The following is a 21310-nucleotide window of genomic DNA, read 5'->3' on the forward strand; positions in this document are numbered from 1 at the left end:
ATAGGCCCTTGAAGCTCTGGAAATTGTACCTCCAATTGTGCATATATGTCAAAACAGTATTTTCAAGGGAATAAAAGATTCATAGGCTAATCAGATTCTCTGAGTTCTGTGATCCAGAAAGGGTTAAAAACCTCAGGGTCATAATTTTCTCTATCACAGACTGTTTCCTCTTGCTTCTACAGAAAAAAACCACAACTGTCCGCAAAAGCATCTCCTAATCAAGTCTAAGGAAAGGGCATGGCATCTTTCTCTACTGTTATTTGCAGTGTTTACTTGGCCCTCCTTCCAGCCCCTCATACCAATGCTGGTTATTCTACACCTGCTGCCAAACAAGCAGGCCCCTTTACACCTATATCCACATAGTGTTCATTACCGGGTTGAGAAAAACATTGATGATAATGTAGTTTTCTGCCCATTACCTGTCTCTAATAATATGCTTGTCATCATAATTGGTTTCACCATCCTTGGCTTGCTTTTCTGTCATTTTTTTCCCCTGAGTTCTGTTAATAGCAGAAATTGGCTGCTAAACTATTATTCTGGTCTGTGTAATGGGGCTGAGAGCAGAAGCATTCTGCTTTTTTGACAACTGGGTATGATTTGTAAAGGTGTGAAGAGGAACTGCTAATGCTTCTCAGCTCCATTACATTAACCTGGAAGGCATTCTAGCCAAGAAATGAATCCAATATTAAACGCCTGTTTTATGAGTTTCCCCTAATAATTTTTCTAATCCTTACAATGTTTTCATAGCTTCAGTATTTTCTGATCTCTATTTCCTGAGATTAATATGGCAACTTCATTTTATGAAAACTACTTTATTGGATTTTCTTTCTTTTTGAGGGGAGAGAAAAAGAAGGAAAGGCCTATTTGTGAGTTTCTTGCCTTTCTCCTGGGTTCCTCCCCCAGTTTCTGACTAATGCCAGAATGATTAGGCAAGTTTTCACAAAGAGACCATAATCCTTTACTTACAAAGACAATACTATTAATATACTATCAAAAAGTCACAAAGTCTTATAGCATAGGGAATACAGTCAATAACACTGTAATAACTTTGTATGATGGCAGATGGTAACTAGAGTTATGGTGATCATTTTGAAATACTGAATCACTAGGCTATGCACACAGAACCAACATACTGTTGTAGGTCAATTATACTTCAGTCTAAAAAATGTGTAGGGGTTCCCTGGTGGTCCAGTTGTTAAAAATCTGCCTTGCAGTGCAAAGGAAACCAGTTTGATCCTTGGTCCAGGAAGATCCCACATGGCTACTAAGCCTGTACACCACAACTACTGAGCCTGTGCTCTAGAGCCCATGCTCCACAAGGAGAGAAACACCACAGCGAGAAGCACCCAAGAGTAGCTCCCATTCGCCACAGCTGGAGAGAGCCCGCATGCAGCAGTGAAGACCCAGCACAGCAAAAAAAATAGTTTCCCTCTCCAAAAAAGTCGCAAAGCCCCAGTCATTAAACAAAAGTCCCCCTACATTTTGAAGAATTCAGAGATAGTCTTGAATGCCCCTGGAGGCCAATAAGCAAGGAAGCAACAAGGTCTAATGTACGCTCTAGAAACACCCCTTGGGTAAGCATGGTATGGTTGACGGTGGTTTGGAAGCAGAAGCTCAATTAGCAGGTCACTGCAGTTATCTGGACCTGAAGATTAGAAAACTGGGCCAGTAGCAGGAGGGATAGAAATGTGAGAAAGAACTACTCATAAGGTAAAACCAGCAGGACTTGGCAACTTATTGGATATGAAGGGCAAAAAGTAAGACTAATAACCACCACTTAATGAGTACACACTGTGTTTCAGACAGTGTGATATTGCTTTCCTGCATAACCATATTTAATACTCCCAATGCCTCCATGAGGCGTATTATGATTACGTTTTATAGATGAGGAAACCAAGGCAGTATGGGGTTAAGTAAATTGCCTCAGGTCCCACAGCAATTAAGTGGTGGACCCCAGCCTGCCTGATTCTAAATTCAAACAACTAGCCACTGTGCGTGACAGGTAGGAAGGCTCACGCATGACCTATAAGGCTCTTTAGGAAGGCTGCAGTGCAATGGAGAAACTAGGACAGGAGCAGACTACAGCAAGAGGAGCAGGTTTAAAAAGAAGACAGAGGGACTTCCCTGGTGGCCCAGTGGTTAAGACTGGGCACTCCCAGAGCAGGGGGCACGGATCCAAGCCCCGTTGAGGGAACTAAGCTCTGGCATGCCATATAAGTAAATAAATAAAAATAAAAAGAAGACAGCACTCAGTTCAGGATAACTCCACAAGTAAGAGCAATGGTTAAAGCAGTAGGGTAGGGTAAGCAAATTACACCTTTTACTGAAAGGTGCCTCAATAATTAAACGTTGTACGGAAATCAAGAAACAGAAAAGGCTGAGTAGGAAGCTCAACACTATATTCATGTTGATGTATACTGTTGACCTTCCTTTTTGAAGATGACTGTAATTATCTGCTTGATGACACAGAATAAATTCTCAGCAATTATTAACCACGTTGCCATCAGCACAGACTCTAGCAGCTTCAGAAGGTGGTATTACTTTGGCTTGTACTGTTCCCACCCTTTCACAGCTTGCTGGTCTCGGATCTAACCCTCTCTGTCCTACTCTGAACCCTGTTAACACCAAAATGGTTTAAATAAAAAATGCTATAATGAAGACTTGAAAAGTTTTTAATGTGTTGCCTGGTTTAAGGATTCATGAAAATGTTGAGGTGCAACATGATAGAGTAAAAAAATAAGCTACACTTAGAATAAAAAGATGCAGTTTGAATCCTGCTTTGGAAAATTATTAGTTTTATGATACTGATTAAGTTATGTGTTTATCTCACTCAGTCTGATATTCTTCATATGTAAATGAACCACGATGCCTTGTCAAGGGTTACTGTGAGGATTAAATTCAATAAGGTATGTCTGGGATCTAGCAGAGGGTTTGGAACACAGCAGAAACTCAATATATTCTAATGTTTTTCTTTTCACTTCTTATGGACAAGAGGCATGCTACAACCAGTTCTAACGTTGTGTGCATGGTAAATATTTAATAAATATATGGTTGTTATCATCTGATATACATCTGTGCTCTGCAGAATTTGGTTTTGCATTACAGAGTTTATATCATTTTGATGCATCTTAAACATTTAGAAGATAACAGCTAACTAACCTTTTGAAAATAGTATTATGCTTATATGTTCATAAATTCTATCCAAATAAGTAAACAGCAGTAAAAGGAATCTTATTGATGACAAGTAGAGCAGCTTGGTTTGGCAAATCGAAGATAAGCTTTACCATCACACTCTCCATCTGAACAGTGTGAGAAAAGGAAAAAAAAAAGACTCTGCCTCTTGGGAAATCTAATTGTCCTAATTTTGGCAGGAAACTTACAACTGTTGTATTTTATTTACAAAACTTAAGCATTCCCAAGGGAAGGTGTTCTGTGAAGACTGTGGAACAACATTTTGCAACATATGGCTGGGTTTACCGCTCTCGTCAAAGTCCTCCGCAGGGCTGGCCCCTCTCCCGGCCCTCTCTCTGGGCTCAGTCAACCTGAGGAGCCCTTCTGGGCCACGACTTCCCATCTCTGAGCAGTTTCCCCTACCTCCTCCTCATGCTCCAACCTCCACTTGCCTGAGGAAGGAGCCAGCCTCTCATCTAGTTAAGTCCCTGGTCCCAGTCAGCTTATTCCTGCCTTGATGACAGTCATCGCACGTGTGGGACGTCCCTGGTGGTCTAAGACTCCGAGCTCCCAGTGCAGAGGGTCCTGATTCGACCCCTGATCAGGGCACTAGATCTCACATGCCGCAACTGAAGATCCCCCGTGCCACAGCTAAGACCCAGCGCAGTCAAATGAACGTTAAAAACCCCGTGTCTCCTCTTTGTCTCTATCTCCCCACCTCAGAGTTTCCCCTCGCTCTGATCCTTTCTCCCACCTAGCTCCTTGTTTCTTAACCTCACTGCCTCTCCCTGTCTCTATACACACAGGCACGCATGTGCACACATGTGCATGTCCACACCTCAGTAACTCACGTGCTAGAAATGAAAACAGCAGGTGCCATTTCAAGATAGCCCTGTGAGAAGTTTAGATTCCTCTCTACTTCCGGGTTTTACTCACCCAGAACCACGTCTGGACCAACAGAGTCCTCAGCCAGGTTCCCAGATGGTGCGGGTAAAACATCGTCGTCGAAGCTGATGAGGTCGATGTCCCCCGGAGGCTTGCTCTGCTGAGCAGGAACCGGGGGGCTGGCTGGGGGCCCTTCTCCCAGTGACCTGAAGGCTTTGGCTTGTGACGCCACCGAGAGTCGGGGAGGCACAGTGACCGGTTTCAGCAAAGCCACAGAGCAGGGGGCGTTTTCTGAGGATACCGATTTCTTCGGCAGTAAAGGCCGAGGAGCGGGAGTCGGGGCTTTCTTCCCACCACTGGGGCTCTCAGCCGTGGGCCCTCCGCCCAGACTCTCATGGTTAATACTTCGGATAAGGCCAGGATTTGGTTTCTTTGGCAATTCGGGTTTGGTGACGGGGCTGCTCCCTGCTTCCTTCGGCGGAGAGTGTGGGGTGGGGGGCCCCCTGAGTCTGCTTGCGGTCCAGGAGTCCCATTCTCCGGAGGCTCTGGTGGCTGTAGGTTTGGGAGCCACCGAGGGTTTCCCTGAGGAAACAGCAGGTCTTGGCGGGACTGTGCGGGGCACAATTTCTGGCTTCTTGGGCAGTCCCAAGCTTTCTGTATTTGCCTGACCCTCAAGCGCTTTGATCCTGGAAACGACAGTGTTGCGGCTTTGTTCTGCGTTCATCGTGTTTATCAAGGCCTGACCCTCGGGGTGGCTGGTGCTTTCCCACAGAGGCGGGGGCCGGCTCGGGGCTGCCTCCTCCTGCGCGGCTACCAGACGGCTCTGGGAATTCTGCTCTTTAACGTGAGAATCTCTGGCCACTGGTCTGAGGTTGCTTTTTGATCTTGGTTTTGGCACTGGACATCTTGGAGCACTGGAGTTTTGTGGACAATTCTGTTCTTCAGAAATATCAAAGACTATTAGAGGCCCCTCGTTTGTTGGAGGGTGCCTGGCTGAGACGACTGGGGAAGGCTGGAGGGGTTTCAGAGGTGCCTGCAGGGCTGACAAGACCAAAATGAACAGAAGCTGCAATGTGACAATTTCAAAGAAAAAAGATACACAGGTTTTTAAAATATACATATAGAATAACAAGAGATTTTGGTTTCCTTCGTTAGTAAAAAGTAATTCTAAAATCAATGGGGGAAATGTTTATATTCACCTTCCTGCAGGAGGGTTCTTCAGGTTGCATTTATTCATTTAAGAAATATTCATTGTATAATATTTTAAAACATCATTAAATTCCTGATTCTCAGTAGACTTATCAATAAACCATCTCTCTTGTTAAAATTCTAACAGTTTTTGCTTTATTCTTGCAAGGTAACTTACTCTTATCTGTTATCCTAGTATGATGCCCCCCTCTTTCTTTTTGCCATGTGGCATACAGGACCTTGGGCTCCCAGACGGTGCAGTGGTTAAGAATCCACCTGCCAATGCAGGAGATGCAAAAGACTCGGGTTCGATCCCAGGGATGGAAACATTTCCTGGAGTAGGAAATGGCTACCCACTCCAATATTCTTGGCTGGAACATTCCATGAACAGAGGAGCCTGGTGGGCTACAGTCCATGGGGTCACAAAGAGTCAGACACGACTGAGTGACTAAGCGCGCGCGCGCACGCACGCACGCGCACGCGCACACACGCGCACGCACACACACACACACGCACACACACACACACGCACACACACACACACGCAGGATTTAAATTCCCAACCAGGGATCAAACTCCATACCCCCTGCATTGGAATGCAAAGACTTAATCACTGGATCACCAGGGAAATCCCTACAAGGCTTTTAAAAAGCCTAAAAGGACAACCACTTTTAGCATCCTACCAAGTTTAAGTTGCTAAATATAACAGCTTTCTCAATGGAAATAAAGGGCATCAGCATGAGTTAAAAGGATGATGTTTTTGTGATATGAACTAGGATGAACCCTAGAGATTGGGGCTGCAGCTTGTGAGAATGATCTATTATAATAATCACAGCAAGCCCAAATAAAGCAAGCACACAGTGATCACATACCGACTGGAAATCGAGCTCAATGAATTATGCACAAATTGCAAACTATTTTAAAGGCTGGAGTCTACTGATTACTTCCTGAGAACGAGGTCGGAAGGAAGGAAGACAAATTACTTGCATTACTTTGAGGCAGATGGTTGTCTATTTCTTCTGAAAAGTCAGTCTGAGTTGCTGAAGTAATAGTGTGCCGCGGAGTGGCAGCAGCATTATTATTATTTGTAGTGTTAACTTGAACTTGGTTGATTTCTTTTATGACTTGTTCATAAGATGGCGGGAGCTGCAAAATGAAGAATGAAGATTTTAAACAGCTGTAGGCGATAGCCAAGGTTCTTATCTTTGAACTTCATTTAAAAATAAAATGCAAAGAGGTAATGCTATATTTACTCACCTCAGCAGGAACCAGCTCATTGGGCCTCCAAGGGCCTGCTGCAGAAGCCGGGGGAAATGCCAGTCCTGGTGGGTGGGCTCCTGGAAACCACGAGGTTGGCCTCAGCGGCTCAGCGGCCACAATGGTGATCTCGGGGCGCCTGGCAGACAGACAGAAGCCTCAGTGAGGTTTTGTCTATTTGCAAATGTTCAAAGATTTATGAAAATAACCATCACCGAAGAAAGTGACATAAGGCTTGCCAGTCACAGAAATGACCTGTCTGGCCTGGGCTGTCTCTACCAGTTTACCCGGGCGGGCTTCGAGGGAGCAGATGACAGCCATCCTCCAGGACACTGGCCTCAGAGAGTCAGAGACACACCTCGAGCACACTTCACTCTGCCTTGATTGATCACAATTAAGAACCAAGACCCATACAACCTCGTTCTCCCAGGGCTCTGCTATCTAGCCTAGGGTACCAACATAGGTGCATCGTAAGGTAGAAAAATGCATTGGTCAAATGGAAATGTTTAGTTTCCTGTTATTACAAAGTACATACTCTGACACAATACTATATAATCAGAAGGACAGCTTCTTCCTCCTCACCCTACCTCTCCCTCAGTCAGAGTTATCTTTAAGTGTTTAGAGTTTGCACGTTCACTTCTAGACCCTGATGTGTGTTTCTGTGTTCCTGGTCAGTCTGTATATGAATCTGGTGATTAATCTTCAATCCCGAGGAGCCACAGTGATTTAAGTGTGGCTTCTTTCATCATTTTCTTAAGCTGATTCTCTGATCTCATGTTTAACCTTCAACCTGATTTCGTAACAAATACCAATTGCATGACTCTGAGCAAACTCATCAACCTCTCTTGAGCCTCACTTTTCTCATCTAACAAACAGGTGTGATGATGACCTGTTTTGCCTTTCTCTGGTACTCTGTGGAAAATAAAAATAAAATGCACTGCATTATCAAAACTGTACACACACACACTCTCATGCTAGCTTGTGAAACAGTAGAACCTGCCCATTGATTTTGTTTGAGCTGTATTCCCTAAGAACCTCTGCTTACAGCTTTTAAAAACTTAAACAATAAGAATTATTTATTAGGATGAATAACTGAAATAAGAACATATTTCAATGAGAAAAATGATTAAACAAAGTATATGATCACCTCAAAAATATTATTTAATCATAAAAGTCATATATTAGAAGAAATTGCATTGACAAAGGGAACTATAATTACCAGATCTAATTATGAAGAAAAGCTAGGTTCTGAGATGTGTGTACAGAATCTAGCTACCTATCTTCATAATCTGGAGTGTACTATTCAAAGTTATTAATTGTTGCTGTCTTTACATAGGAGAGTGAATAAGCTGTGTTTTATTCTTTATATTTTTCTTAGTTTTCCAATACTTTCTGTAATGAACATGTATTAAGAGTTAGAAAAACTGTTTCACAAATTGCATTTAGCCAGTCTTCTCTTAGATATAATGCTAAGTGTAGCACAATTAACTTTTACTTCCCTCTGTGGAATCCAAATGAGTCATTTCAATGTTTATATAGCTTTTATCTAAATAGAGAGTTACTAGTTAATAAATGCTAACCACTATACATGTATTAGCCCTCATGCCAACCCTATGATGTATTTTAAAGGTGGGGATACATAAACTAAGAAAGGTTAAGGAGCTTGCCCAAGGTCACAGGGTGAGACAGCGAAGTCAGGATTTGAACTTGGTTAAAGTCCCTGTTTATTACACTACACTTTAAGCAGGGACAATAAATCTATCTTTCTATCCATCTACCTGTCCACCCTTCCATCCATCCTACCATTGGTCCATCTATTGGTCCTTCCTTCCATATGTACAGTGACTCACTCCTCCCTGCTCCCCCACCCACCAGGCATCTAGCCATTTTTATTCACTTGCTATCTATCTAGCTTGCCTGACTTTTCCTTTCTTATCCTTCCTTTATCCAGTTTTCTATCCTGTCATCAGTTCATTCATCCATGTGATATTTACTAAGTAACTATGAGGTACAAAGCGTATCTTTGAAGCATTTACAGTAATGCTTTCCATATAGCAATTGCTTAATAAACATTTTAAACTGACTTCAGTGAATGATTACTGTCAAGAGAACATTTTCAAGCTTGTACTGCTTCTTTTCTCAAAAGACATCTTCATCATTCAAACTTGTAGATTAATTCAGAAAATGTATTGATGAGGTAGAACACTGTAATATACCATTTATGAGACAAATATGCAATTTGTTAACTGATGATATTTTACTTCATAATTAGCAGAATATATGTCCTCTATTATAAATATAACCATACCTCCTATCTCGATGAAGCTCACTCTGAATAGAAGTCCGAGAAGCTACAAAAGAAACAATATTCTGATATAGTACAAAATTCATACATTGAATAAAGGTTTAAACTTTTACAGGATATAGTTTTGGAAAAAGTTAGTGGATATTTGACATCAGATAGAACATAGGAATTTTATCACCCATAAGTAGAAAAGCAAATCAAAACCATCTTCTCATATGGCATAAAGTTAATTATAGCTATGTATTTGAGTTGCATAAGAAAATACAGATTTCAGAAACAATCCAAAGCACGTTCTATGGTTCTGAAAATAATTTAAAGAATGAACAAAGCAGACAGCTATTAAGTATAAACTGCCTGGAAAGAGCATTTGATGACAGGAAATAACAATGGGCAGAAAAAAATTTTAATATCTATTCTAATCCATACGACTATGCTTTTGTGATATTTGTTTATAAGTCTATTGTAAAACAAGTGGAAGTGGTCAAATTTCCAACTATTTTCTAATTTTTCTGGAGTTTTAAGAGGTTTAAGTTGTTTTACTACTGAAATTAAGAGATAATACATGCAAAAAGTGTTCAAATCACCTTTATAAACATGTTTAGAGACTATTATTGTACATGCAGCACTAACTTTTCCCTTAAACCTCAAACTCCAAAAACTAGAAGGATTACATTTTTCCAAATTTTATTTTAAAATCAAATTCTGTACTGACCAGATGACCTGGAAAATGTGTCACACATGGAGTCACTATTACACACACATGTGTAACAGAGAACAGTATTCCTATTTTAAGAAGCACATTTAAAAGATATCTTAAAAAAAATCAAATAGTATATATGGTAAAATATTTGTGGACGAAGGGGGATTTGTTTCAGATATCAACTATTTCTACTTCCTATGTCTCTCTGATACTCTACTTTTCCAGTTCTTTCGATTTGAACAGGTTGAAGGTATGAATCTTTCTTCCTCCTGTTAAGTTCTGGTTCTCTCTGATCCAGGAGGCTGCCCAAGCTGGGAAGGCAGGGGTAGAGATGGGAGGCGGGGATGAAATTTAGGCTGGGGCTGGAGCTGTGACAGCGGATCCTGCATGGGGTTAGCAAAGCAAACCTAACACCTGAAACCAAAACCCTTGGATCTCGAGTTGGAGGATGTTCTGACCTCCTATCATCAACTGGTGTGACCGACTGGTACATGTCTGTCAAGAGTTAAACCAAGTTGAGGTATATTTTCTCTACTGGAAAAAGAATGCAGAGACGCTGAAGCTCTGAGCAGCATGTCTGATTTGTAAGAATGGTTTCATTAAGTCAGAGGCTCACCAAGTAAGCTACAATCACATCACCACGATCACTAAAGCCAGAATCAGCCGACACAGCACTTTTAAAAGACATCATGTTATTTATCATCACAAACATACCTCTTCCACGGGGCATTTTTGCTGTGTACTATTCATGAATGCTAAAGGAAAAAAAGAAGGGGTTATAGAAGAAGAAAGGGAGAAAAAAGAGTGAACCCAGTTGCCTAAGCTCTAAAAGGAATTCAGCAGCAAAACTGTCTTGCCATGCCATTGTTTCTCCCCCTCTGCATTTCGAGAAAAAGGAAAAGTTGATGAACCATAGTTTCAGAGACTAAAGAATTATGTTGCAGGCAGGATATCCACACACATAACCAGGGGGTGGGGTGGGGTGGAGGGAATCTTCCTACAGTTTTTAGCAAAAAAAAAAAAAAGAATCATTTTACAAAATCAATTTGCTACTTCAACAGGGATCAATTTAAAGTATGAATAATATGGAAAAGGTAATTCAGTAGTGAATGTACATCTTTCACATCGGTGGCTTTTCACTTGACTCTGACCCTTCACACCAGCGGTTGTTAGTAACGGGCCCCCACCCCTGGAGAGCAGACTGGAACTCCTACACCGATGGAGCAGGACGAGGGGACTGAAGACCCCCTAAGCGTGCTTACAGGCCTCCTCCACAGTCTTGCAGAATCAACTCCTCTCCCCCTCCTGCTCTGAACTTCCCCCTCACACTCCCTCATCTTTGAGATCTCTTTTCTCTCCTGACCCTTAGAGGATGACTGGGACTTTTTGTCAGTGAACAACGCTAGTAGCTAGAAACACTTTCGATTTTCATAGCAGATTTTCACCTAGTGCCTCACAATCTTCCTGCTAATTTCTCAGCTATCTGGTTAATCTCATTCTCATTTGACCAGATTAACCAGATTTGATCTGGTTATTGCCAGGAGAATCAAATTTGCCACCATGGCCCACACAGAACAACATGCTCCTTTTAACCTCTGCCACAAACTGCCAGTCTTATGGGCATTTTGGATTAAGACCACAGAACAAAGGCAAGATTTTCTTAGTGAAATGTCTATTGTTTCATAGAATTATTCACGAACTTTTCAACTCATATGGTTAAATTCTCACTACAAAGGAAATTCATATCCAGTTGTTTATAAAAGATTGAGATCTGGATTTGCAATATTAGTGCTAATAAAGAACTCTCCTAAATTCCAACAGGGTCATAAATCTGGACGGATCTTTAATGACCATCCTTCTCCAACCTCACAGATGAGCAGAATGACCAGTTAAACTTCTTGTGGAGCCAGGAGAGCTGGATGTTAGCCCTCATTCTAAATAATTCAAAATTATCAACTAAATGATGGGCAGGAGAAATAAACACATTGAAAGATTATTATATTACAAGCATCTTTGCTATAGTACTACCTTACCAATAAAAATCACAATAATAAAAATACTCACTAACTACATTTGTTTCAGACAGAGTATAAACTAGAGGCATTTGTCATGATAACAGCAATACCCTTGGAGTGGAAAGCTCAAAATGGCCTTGAAGTCAGGAAGTCTAGGTTCACATCTCAGACCTATCTCATGAAGCCATTTAATCTCCTAGACTCAGTATCCCTACCATCTGTAAAATGGGGTTAATACCTACCATGCTGGTCATTATTTTATAATGTAAATGAACAGTTCCTGACTCACAGTAAGCAATGAATATTAACTAAGTCTGTGAATTTCAAAGAAAATTTCCTCTTAAAAAGTTAATGAAAGGAAAAGTATGAATTTCCACATATATCCATGTAGAACACGTTCAAGAACTCTGCCCAAAATATTTAGTATTCACAAGAATGAACACAAAAAGAATCTTAAGACTTGACTGGATCCAGAATCATTATGAAAGAATTTAAAATACAATCAGTTAAGGAATATTGCTTTCAAAATGTGATAAGGTCTTTTCCTTGTCAAGAATAGATGACTAAGTCTGGGATAGGAAAGCAAACATTTTATTGGATTGGGTAAGACAAAATTTCCACGTCATGGATCAGAGTCTTAACACAGCTAAGGGGCTTGTGTAACACAATGAAGCTATGAGCCAGGCCACCATGCAGGGCCTACCAACACGGCCCAGTCCTAGTGAGGAGTTCTGACAGAATGTGCCCACTGGAGGAGGGAGTGGCAAACCACTGCAGGGAAGAAAGCACACACGATTTGGATGACTTTTGATTTGCTCAGCTTATAAAATGAAGAAAATAATACCTACTTTATTAGGGTTGTTTTAAGGATACCTTTCACAGATCACTCCCTCATCGTTGCGAAGGGGCATACATAATTCAATGCAGCTATGAACCATGCCATGCAGATGGGTCATAGTGGAGAGTTCTGACAAAACATGACCCAGTGGAGGAGGGAATGGCAAACCACTCCAGTATTCTTCCCTGGAGAATCCCACAGACAGTATGAAAAGGCAAGAAGATACGACACCGAGAGATGAGCTCTGCAGGTCAGAAGGCCTCTAATACGCTACTAGGGGAGAGCAGAGGGCAATTACTAATAGCTCCAGTAAAATGAAGCAGCTGGGCCACAGCAGAAATGACACTCAGTTGTGGCTGGTGGTAAAAGTAAAGTCTGATGCTGTTAAGAACAATATTGCGTGGGACTATGGAATGTTAGTTAGGTCCATGAATCAAGGTAAATTGGACATGGTCAAGCAGGAGATGACATCTTAGGAATCTGTGAACTAAAATGGACGGGAATGGGTGAATCTAATTCAGATGACCATTACATATACTACTGTGGGCAAGAATCCCTTGGAAGAAAGAGTAGCCCTCATAGTCAACAAGAGTCCAAAATGCAGTACGTGCGTGTAATCTCAAAAATGACAGAATGATCTCGGTTTGTTTCCAAGGCAAACCATTCAACATCACAGTAATCCAAGTCTGTACCCCAACCACTGATGTTGAAAAAGCTGAAGCTGACTAGTTCTATGCACCTTCAAGAAATAACACCAAAAAAAAAAAAAAGTCCTTTTCATCATAGGGGATTGGAATGCAAACATAGGGAGTCAAGAGACCCCCAGAATAACAGGCAAGATTGGGCTTGAAGTACAAAATGAAGCAGGGCAAAGGCTCACAGAGTTTCGTCAAGAGAACACACTGGTCATAGCAAAACCCTTCCCCAACAACACAATACTAAAATCAGACTGACTATGTTCTTTGCAGCCAAAGATGGAGAAACACTATACAGTTAGCAAACACAAGACTTGGAACTGACCGTGGCTCAGATCATGAGCTCCTTATTGCAAAATTCAGGCTTAAATTTAAGAAAGTAGGAAACACCACTAGGCTATTCAGGTATGACTTAGATCACATATGATTATACAGTGGAGGTGACGAACAGATTCAAGGGATTAGATCTGATTGCCAGAATGCCTCAAGAACTATGGATGAGGTTCGTAACATTGTTCAGGAAGCAGGGACCAAAACCATCCCAAAGAACAAGAAATGCAAGAAGGCAAAGCGGTTATCTGAAGAGGCCTTAAAAATAGCTGAGGAAATAAGAGACGTGACAGGCAAGGGACAAGTTCAGTTCAGTTTAGTCGCTCACATGTACTCTGCACATAAGTTAAATAAGCAGGGTGACAATAAATAGCCTTGACGTACTTCTTTTCCAGTTTAGAACCAGTCTGTTGTTCCAGTTCAGTTGCTCAGTCGTGTCTGACTTTTTGCAACCCCATGGACTGCAGCACGCAGGCTTCCCTGTCCATCACCAACTCCCGGAGCTTGCTCATACATACATACTACAACTCCATCGAGTTGGTGATGCCATCCAACCATTGTTTCATGTCTGGTTCTAACTGTTGCTTCTTTACCTGAATATAGATTTCTCAGGAGGCAGGTAGGGTGGTCTGGTATTCCCATCTCTTGAAGAATTTTCCACAGTTTTCTGTGATCCACACAGTTAAAGGCTTTGGCATAGTCAATAAAGCAGAAGAAGACGTTTTTCTGGCACTCTCTTGCTTTTTCTATGATATTACAGATGTTGCCCACAGTAGTAGATGGAATGGTCATCTGAATTACATTTGCCCATTCTGATCCATTTCAGTTCACTGATTCCTAAAAGGTCAATGTTCACTTTGCCATCTCCTATTTGACCACTTCCAATTTTCCTTGATTGATGGACCTAAATTCCAGGACACTATACAATATTGTTCCTTACAGCATAGGATTTTACTTCCATCACCAGTCACATCCAAAACTGGGCATTGTTTTCACTTTGACTCAACCTCTTCATTCTTTCTGGAGCTATTTCTCCACTCTTCTCCAGTAGCATACTGGACATCTACCGAACTGGGGAGTTCATCTTTCAGTCACAGGACTGGAAAAGATCAGGTTTCATTTCAATCCCAAACAAGGGCAATGCAAAAGAATGTTCAAACTACTGTACAATTGCGCTCATTTCACATGCAAGCAAGGTTTTACTCAAAATCCTTCAAGCTAGGCTTCAGCATTATGTAAACTTAGAACTTCTAGATGTACTAGCTGGGTTTCAAAGAGGCAGAGGAACCAGAGATCAAATTGCCAACATCTGTTGGATCATAGAAAAAGTAAGAAAGTTCCAGAAAAGCATCTATTTCTGATTCATTGACTACGTTAAAGCCTTTGACTGTGTGGATCACAACAAACTGTGTAAAATTCTTAAAGAGATGGGAATACCAGACTATCTTACCTGCCTCCTGAGAAACCTATATGCAGGTCAAAGCAACAGTTAGAACCGGACATGGAATAACGGACCGGTTCTAAATTGGGAAAGGAGTACATCAAGGCTGTATATAGTCACTCTGCTTATTTAACTTATATGCAAAGTACTTCATGCGAAATGCCAGGCTGGATGAAGCACAAGCTGGAATCAAGACTGCCAGGAGAAATATCAATAACCTCAGATATGCACATGACACCACCATTATGGAAGAAAGTGAAGAGGAACTGAAGAGTTTCTTGATGAAAGTGAAAGAGGAGAGTGAAAAATCTGGCTAAAAACTCAACGTTAAGAAAACTAAGATCATGGCATCCGGTCCCATCACTTCATGGCAAATAGATGGGACAGTGGAAACAGTGAGAGACTTTACTTTTTTGGGCTTCAAAATCACTGCAGATGGTAACTGCAGCCATGAAATTAAAAGACGCTTGCTCCTTGGAAGAAAAGCTATGACCAACCTAGACAGCATATTAAAAAGCAGAGACCTTATTTAGGTGACAAAGGTCCACCTAGTCAAAGCTATGGTTTTTCCAGTAGTCACGTATGGATGTGAGAGTTGGACGGTGAAGAAAGCTGAGCTTTTGAACTGTGGTGTTGGAGAAGACTTTTGAGAGTCCCTTGGACTGCAAAGAGATCAAACCAGTCCATCCTAAAGGAAATCAGTCCTGAATATTCATTGGAAGGACTGATGCTGAAGCTGAAACTCCAATACTTTGGCCACCTGATGCGAAGAACTGACTCACTGGAAAAGACCCTGATGCTGGGAAAGATGAAGGCAGGAGGAGAAGGGGACAACAGAGGATGAGATAGCTGGATGGCATCACTGACTCGATGGACATGAGTATGAGCAAGCTCCGGGAGTTGGTGATGGACAGGGAAGCCTGGCGTGCTGCAGTCCATGGGGATCGCAAAGAGTCGGACACGACTTAGAGACTGAATTGAATGACTGACTGTGGGCAAGAATCCCTTAGAAGAAATGGAGTATCTCTCATAGTCAACAAGAGGGTCTGAAATGCAGTACTTGGGTGCAATCTCAAAAATGACAGAATGATCTCTGTTAGTTTCCAAGGCAAATCGTTCAATCCAAGTCTATGCCAGAACCATTAATGACGAAGAAGCTAAAGTTGAATGGTTCTATGAAGACCTACACAGGACCTTCTAGAACTAGCACCAAAAAACGATGTCCTTTTCATCATAGGGGACTGAAATGCAAAAGTAGAAAGTCACAAGATACCTGGACTAACAGGCAAGTTTGGCCTAGAGTACAAAATGAAGCAGGGCAAAGGCTAACTCTCTTGGCAAAGAGTTTTGCAGAGGTCATAGGGAACACCCTCTCCAACAACACAAGAGACGACTCTACACATGGACATCACCAGATGGTCATTACTGAAATCAGACTGATTATATTCTTTGCAGTCGATGATGGAGAAACTCTATACAGTCAGCCAAAACAAGACTGGGAACTGACTGTGGCTCAGATCATGAACTCTTTATTGCCAAATTCAGACTTAAATTGAAGAAAGTAGGGAAAACCACCGGAGAAGGCAATGGCACCCCACTCCAGTACTCTTGCCCAGGAAACCCCATGGACGGAGGAGCCTGGTGGGCTGCAGCGCACGGGGTTGCGAAGAGTCGGACACGACTGAGCAACTTCACTTTCACTTTTCACTTTCATGCACTGGAGGAGGAAATGGCAACCCACTCCAGTATTCTTGCCTGGAAAATCCCAGGGATGGAGGAGCCTGGTGGGCTGCTGTCTATGGAGTAGCACAGAGTCGGACACGACTGACGTGACTTAGCAGCAGCAGCAGCAGGGAAAACCACTAGACCATTAGGTATGACCTAAATCAAATTCCTTACGATTATACAGTAGAAGTGACAAATAGATTCAAGGGATTAGATCTGATAGAGTGCCTGGAGAATTATGAATGTAGGTTCGTGACACTGTACAGGAGGCAGTGATCAAGACCGTCCCCAAGAAAAAGAAATGCAAAAAGTCAAACAGTTGTCTAAGGAGGCCTTACAAATAGCTGAGAAAAGAAGTGAACAGCAAAGGAGAAAAGGAAAGATATACCCATCTGAATGCAGAGTTCCAAAGAATAGCAAGGAAAGGTAAGAAAGCCTTCCTCAGTGGTCAATGCAAAGAAATAGGGGAAAACAACAAAATGGGAAAGACTAGAGATCTCCTCAAGAAAATTAGAGATACCAAGGGAATATTTCACACAAAGGTGAGCACAATAAAAGAAAGAAACAGTATGGACCTAGCAGAAGCAGAAGATATTAAGAAGAGGTGGCAAGAATACACAGAAGAACTATACAATAAAGATCCTCATGACCCAGATAACCACGATGCTGTGATCACCCACCTAGAGTCAGACATCCTGGAATGCGAAGAAGTCAAGAAGGCCTTTGGAAGCTTCACTAAGAACAAAGTCAGTGGAGGTGATGGAACTCCAGCTGAGCTATTTAACATCATAAAAGATGATGTTGTGAAAGTGATACACTCAATATGCCAACAAATTTGGAAAACTTAGCAGTGGTCACAGGACTGGAAAACAGACAAACGGAAAGATACACCCAATTGAACGTGGAGTTCCAGAGAATAACATGGAGAGATAAGAAAGCTGTCTTAAAGGAACAATGCAAAGAAACAGAGGAAAACAACAGAATGGTAAAGACTAGAAATCTCTTCAAGAAAATTGGAGATATCAAGGGAACACTTCATGCAAGGATGGAAACGATAAAGGACAGAGACTGTAATGACCTAAGAGAAGCAGAAAAGATGAAGACGAGGTGGCAAGAATACACAGAACTGTACAAGAAAGATCTTAATGATCAGGGTAAGCACAATGGTGTGGTCACTCACTTAGGCTGGATATCCTGAAGTGTGAAGTCAAGTGGGCCTTAGGAAGCATTACTATGAACAAAGCTAGTGGAGGTGATGGAATTCCAGCTGAGCTACTTAAAATCCAAAAATACGATGCTGTTAAAGTGCTGCACTCAATATGTCAGCAAATTTGGAAAACTCAGCAGAGGCCACAAGACTGGAAAAGGTCGGTTTTATTCCAATTCCAAAGAAGAGCAATGTCAAAGAATGCTCAAACTACTGTGCAACTGTGCTCATTTCACAGGCAAGCAAGGTTATACTACAAATCCTTCAAGCTAGCCTTCAACATTATGTGAACTGAGAACTTCCAGATGTACAAGCTGGGTTTCAAAGAGGCAGAGGAACCAGAGAACAAACTGTCAACAGTCACTGGATCATGGAGAAAGCAAGAGAGTTCCAGAAAAACACCTACTTCTGTTTCATTGACTATGCTAAAGCCTTTGACTGTGTGGATCACAACAAACTGTGGAAAATTCTTAAAGAGATGGGAGGGTCAGACCACTTTACCTGCCTTCTGAGAAACCTGTATGCAGGTCAAGAAGCAACAGATAGAACTGAATATGGAACGACTGGTTCAAAATGGAGAAAGGAGTATGTCAAGGCTGTATATTATCACTCTGCTTATTTAACTTATATGCAGAGTACATCATGTGAAATGCCGGGATGAATCAATCACAAGCTGGAATCATGACTGCTGGGAGAAATATCAACAACTTCAGATATGCAGATAATTCCATTCTAACGGCAGAAAGCGAAGAAGAACTAAAGAGCCTCTTGATGAGGGTGAATGAGGAGAGTGAAAAAGCTGGTTTAAAATTCAGCATTTAAAAAATTAAGATCATGGCATTCAGTCCCATCACTTCATGGCAAATAGAAGGGGAAAAAGTGGAAGCAGTGGCAGATTTTATTTTCTTGGGCTCTAGATGGTGACTCTAGCCGTGAAATAAAAGTCAGTTGTTCCTTGCAAGAAAAGCTAGGACAAACCTAGACAGCATATTAAAAAGCAGAGACATCACTTTGCGGACAATGGTTTGTATGGTAAAGCTATAGTTTTTCCAGGAGTCATGTATGGATGTGAGAGAGTTGAACCATAAAGAAGGCTGATTGCTGAAGAACTGATGCTTTTGAACTGTGGTGCTGGAGAAGACTCTGAAGAGTCCCTTCAACTGCAAGGAGATCAAACCAGTCAATCCTAAAGGAAATCAACCCTGAATATTCTTTGGAACGACTGATGCTGAAGCTGAAGCTCCAATACTTTGGCTACCTGGTGTGAAGAGTCGACTCGTTGGAAAAGACCCTGATGCTGGGAAAGATTGAGGGCAGGAGGAGAAGGGGACAACAGAGGATGAGATGGTTAGATAGTATCACTGAATCAATGGACATGAATTAGCAAGCTCAGGGAGATAGTGGAGGACAGAGGATCTTGGCGTGCTGCCATCCACAGGGGTCACAAAGAATCGGACATGACTTAGTGACTGAACAACAACAACAAAGACAAAATTTGCTTACATCTTTTTCTCATATAATGGACAAAAAGGGGAAATGGAGAGGGAATGACACAGTTATTTTTCATTCTATTTTATATGGCAGCACCCAAGGATCTGCTTGGCCTTCTCGCCTAAACATCAAAGATAAATATAACCAACACATAGTTCTTTAGTGTATACAAAGTGAGTGCTACACTAAATGACAAGTGGGTTGTTATTTTTTTTTAAAGCCATCTTAAAGCAGGCATTTCCCTGTATTCTATCTTCTCCCTCCTTCCCTCTCCTCCGGGGCCCTGCTTCATCTCTTCCTCTCCTCCCTTCTCCTCTACAGTGTGATCTCCCCACTGGCTCTTTCCTTGGGGCCTACAGACATCTCCAGGCTTCTTCTTTCTAAACAGTCTATACGTGTGCACAGATCTCCCTGCTTGACCTTCCATCCTTCTCCTTCTGTTTCTACCCGGTTCATGAAAGAGTAGCCTATCCAGCTGCCCCCACTTCACATGCTCCATTCACTGTTGAAATGAAGTGCGGCTTCCAGCTTCAATGTTCTCCCAAACCTGTCTACTCAAAGGTCACTGCTGACCTCCTGAGCACCGCACACAACCCAGTCTCACCGCCTGTCACCTCACCTGCTGCAACAGAGCTGTCTGCAGTTTCTACTCATTCTTTTCGAAAACCTCTCCTCCCTTGGCCACTAACAGCCAGCTGTCTCCAAGTTTCTCTATTACAACATCATTCTTTTTCAGCTTTTTTTGGTCCACTCCTCCTTAGCTGACCTCTCCTAAGCCTTGCATGGTACAGAGGCCTCAGGGTAAGCAAGATCCATCCTGGAGGATCTATAGGAAGTCAGGTATGGATTACAAATCCCCCCGAAAAGAGGTCTTGAAATCAGGGAGGTAAGGTAAGAAGTCAGAGAGCAAAGGCAGGAGCTGGCGGAGGAGATCCTGTGAGAGGAGGTCACATCTCTCTGGCTCTGCAGAACCTTAAACGCACAGCTTGATCTCAGATACCAATGTTTCACAAGATTCTGTCTTTTTCACTTTCTCTCTTTCTTGGTTTTTTTTTCATTTTTTCTCCCACCTTCTCTATTGATTGTCAACACTACCTTCCTAAATATAGAGCTACTTTTAGGGTTTTGCTTACACACATATAACCTTAATTATCCCAAATTATACCTTTAGCAAGAAGCTCTTACCTAATTTTGAAACCCTACTTTTCTTTCTAAATTCCTTTCCTGCCCCATCTCCCCCACTTTCCCCAAGGGCTCTAAGGCACGTACAGCTATTATAAACTTTTCATTTCATATATGAATTCCCACCAACATCCACTGTGGCATTCCCACACGTTTATAATTCATGACCATCATCAAAAAATTAAATATGGGAAATGTGGAATACTTTTCTGCGTTGTTGCCTGACAAAGTGTTCACTGCAATGGTTCAAATGCATGCTGTGGGTATCCTAAATTCATACTAAATGTTATAAGTTATGTTTTTAAAAATAGGATACTTCTCCTCAGGGTGGTGACCTCAGCTCAAATAATGCAAAGAACATTTAATTTCCCTTTCTCATCTTCATTTTTTTCAATAACAGTTAATTCAGGTGGTGCAGTGGTAAAGAATCTGCCTGCCAATGCAGCAGACGCAAGAGACATGGGTTTGATCCCTGGGTCAGGAAGATTCCCTGGAGAAGGAAATGGCAACCCACTTCAGTATTCTTGCCTGGGAAATCCCACAGACAGAGGAGCCTGGAGGGCTACAGTCCATGGAATCTCAAAGAGTTGGACAAGACTGAGCGGCTGAGCACACACCATCCATGTTCTATTTGGAAAAGGGATGTTTGCAAAGCCTTTTATTAAAAAGAATGTTGAACTCTTGTACCAAGAGCAAATTTTAAAGCTTTAACCAAGAAGTAAAGTCAGAGAGTATGAATGCACCATTTTAGAGAGAGTTCTGTTACAGTACTTCTGTCATGTATGTGGAAGTGCAAGCTGAACTCCATAAGCGTTTATAGAGTTAAATAAAAATAGTGTGGGAGTAAATCAGTAAAAAAGTACAGGTTTGATATTTTTGA

The 21310-nt window shown here is 41.8% G+C and overlaps 1 protein-coding gene across 50 annotated transcripts in view; it reads right to left on the reverse strand.

Moving 5' to 3' along the window:
• Positions 1-21310, reverse strand: part of SH3D19 (SH3 domain containing 19) — a 196931-nt gene that overhangs the window by 41959 nt on the left and 133662 nt on the right. For 33 of the 50 annotated variants that reach the window (XR_014069340.1, XR_014069342.1, XM_081543972.1 and 30 more), the window contains 4 exons: positions 8810-8852; positions 6502-6640; positions 6237-6390; positions 4108-5097 (listed from right to left, as the gene is read on the reverse strand). Coding sequence is in view for 46 of the 50 variants with exons in the window: in XM_081543972.1 (XP_081400098.1) it covers positions 4108-5097; positions 6237-6390; positions 6502-6640; positions 8810-8852 (1326 nt within the window). In the remaining 4 variants the exon portion in view is untranslated. Of the gene's footprint in view, positions 1-4107; positions 5098-6227; positions 6391-6501; positions 6641-8809; positions 8853-21310 lie in introns of all 50 variants that reach the window. The other 17 variants (XR_014069341.1, XR_014069339.1, XM_081543958.1 and 14 more) reach the window with 1 other exon arrangement.

This window comes from Giraffa tippelskirchi, chromosome 11 (genome assembly GCF_054371585.1).
Source record: "Giraffa tippelskirchi isolate mGirTip1 chromosome 11, T2T-mGirTip1v1.2.pri, whole genome shotgun sequence".
NCBI lineage: Eukaryota > Metazoa > Chordata > Mammalia > Artiodactyla > Giraffidae > Giraffa > Giraffa tippelskirchi.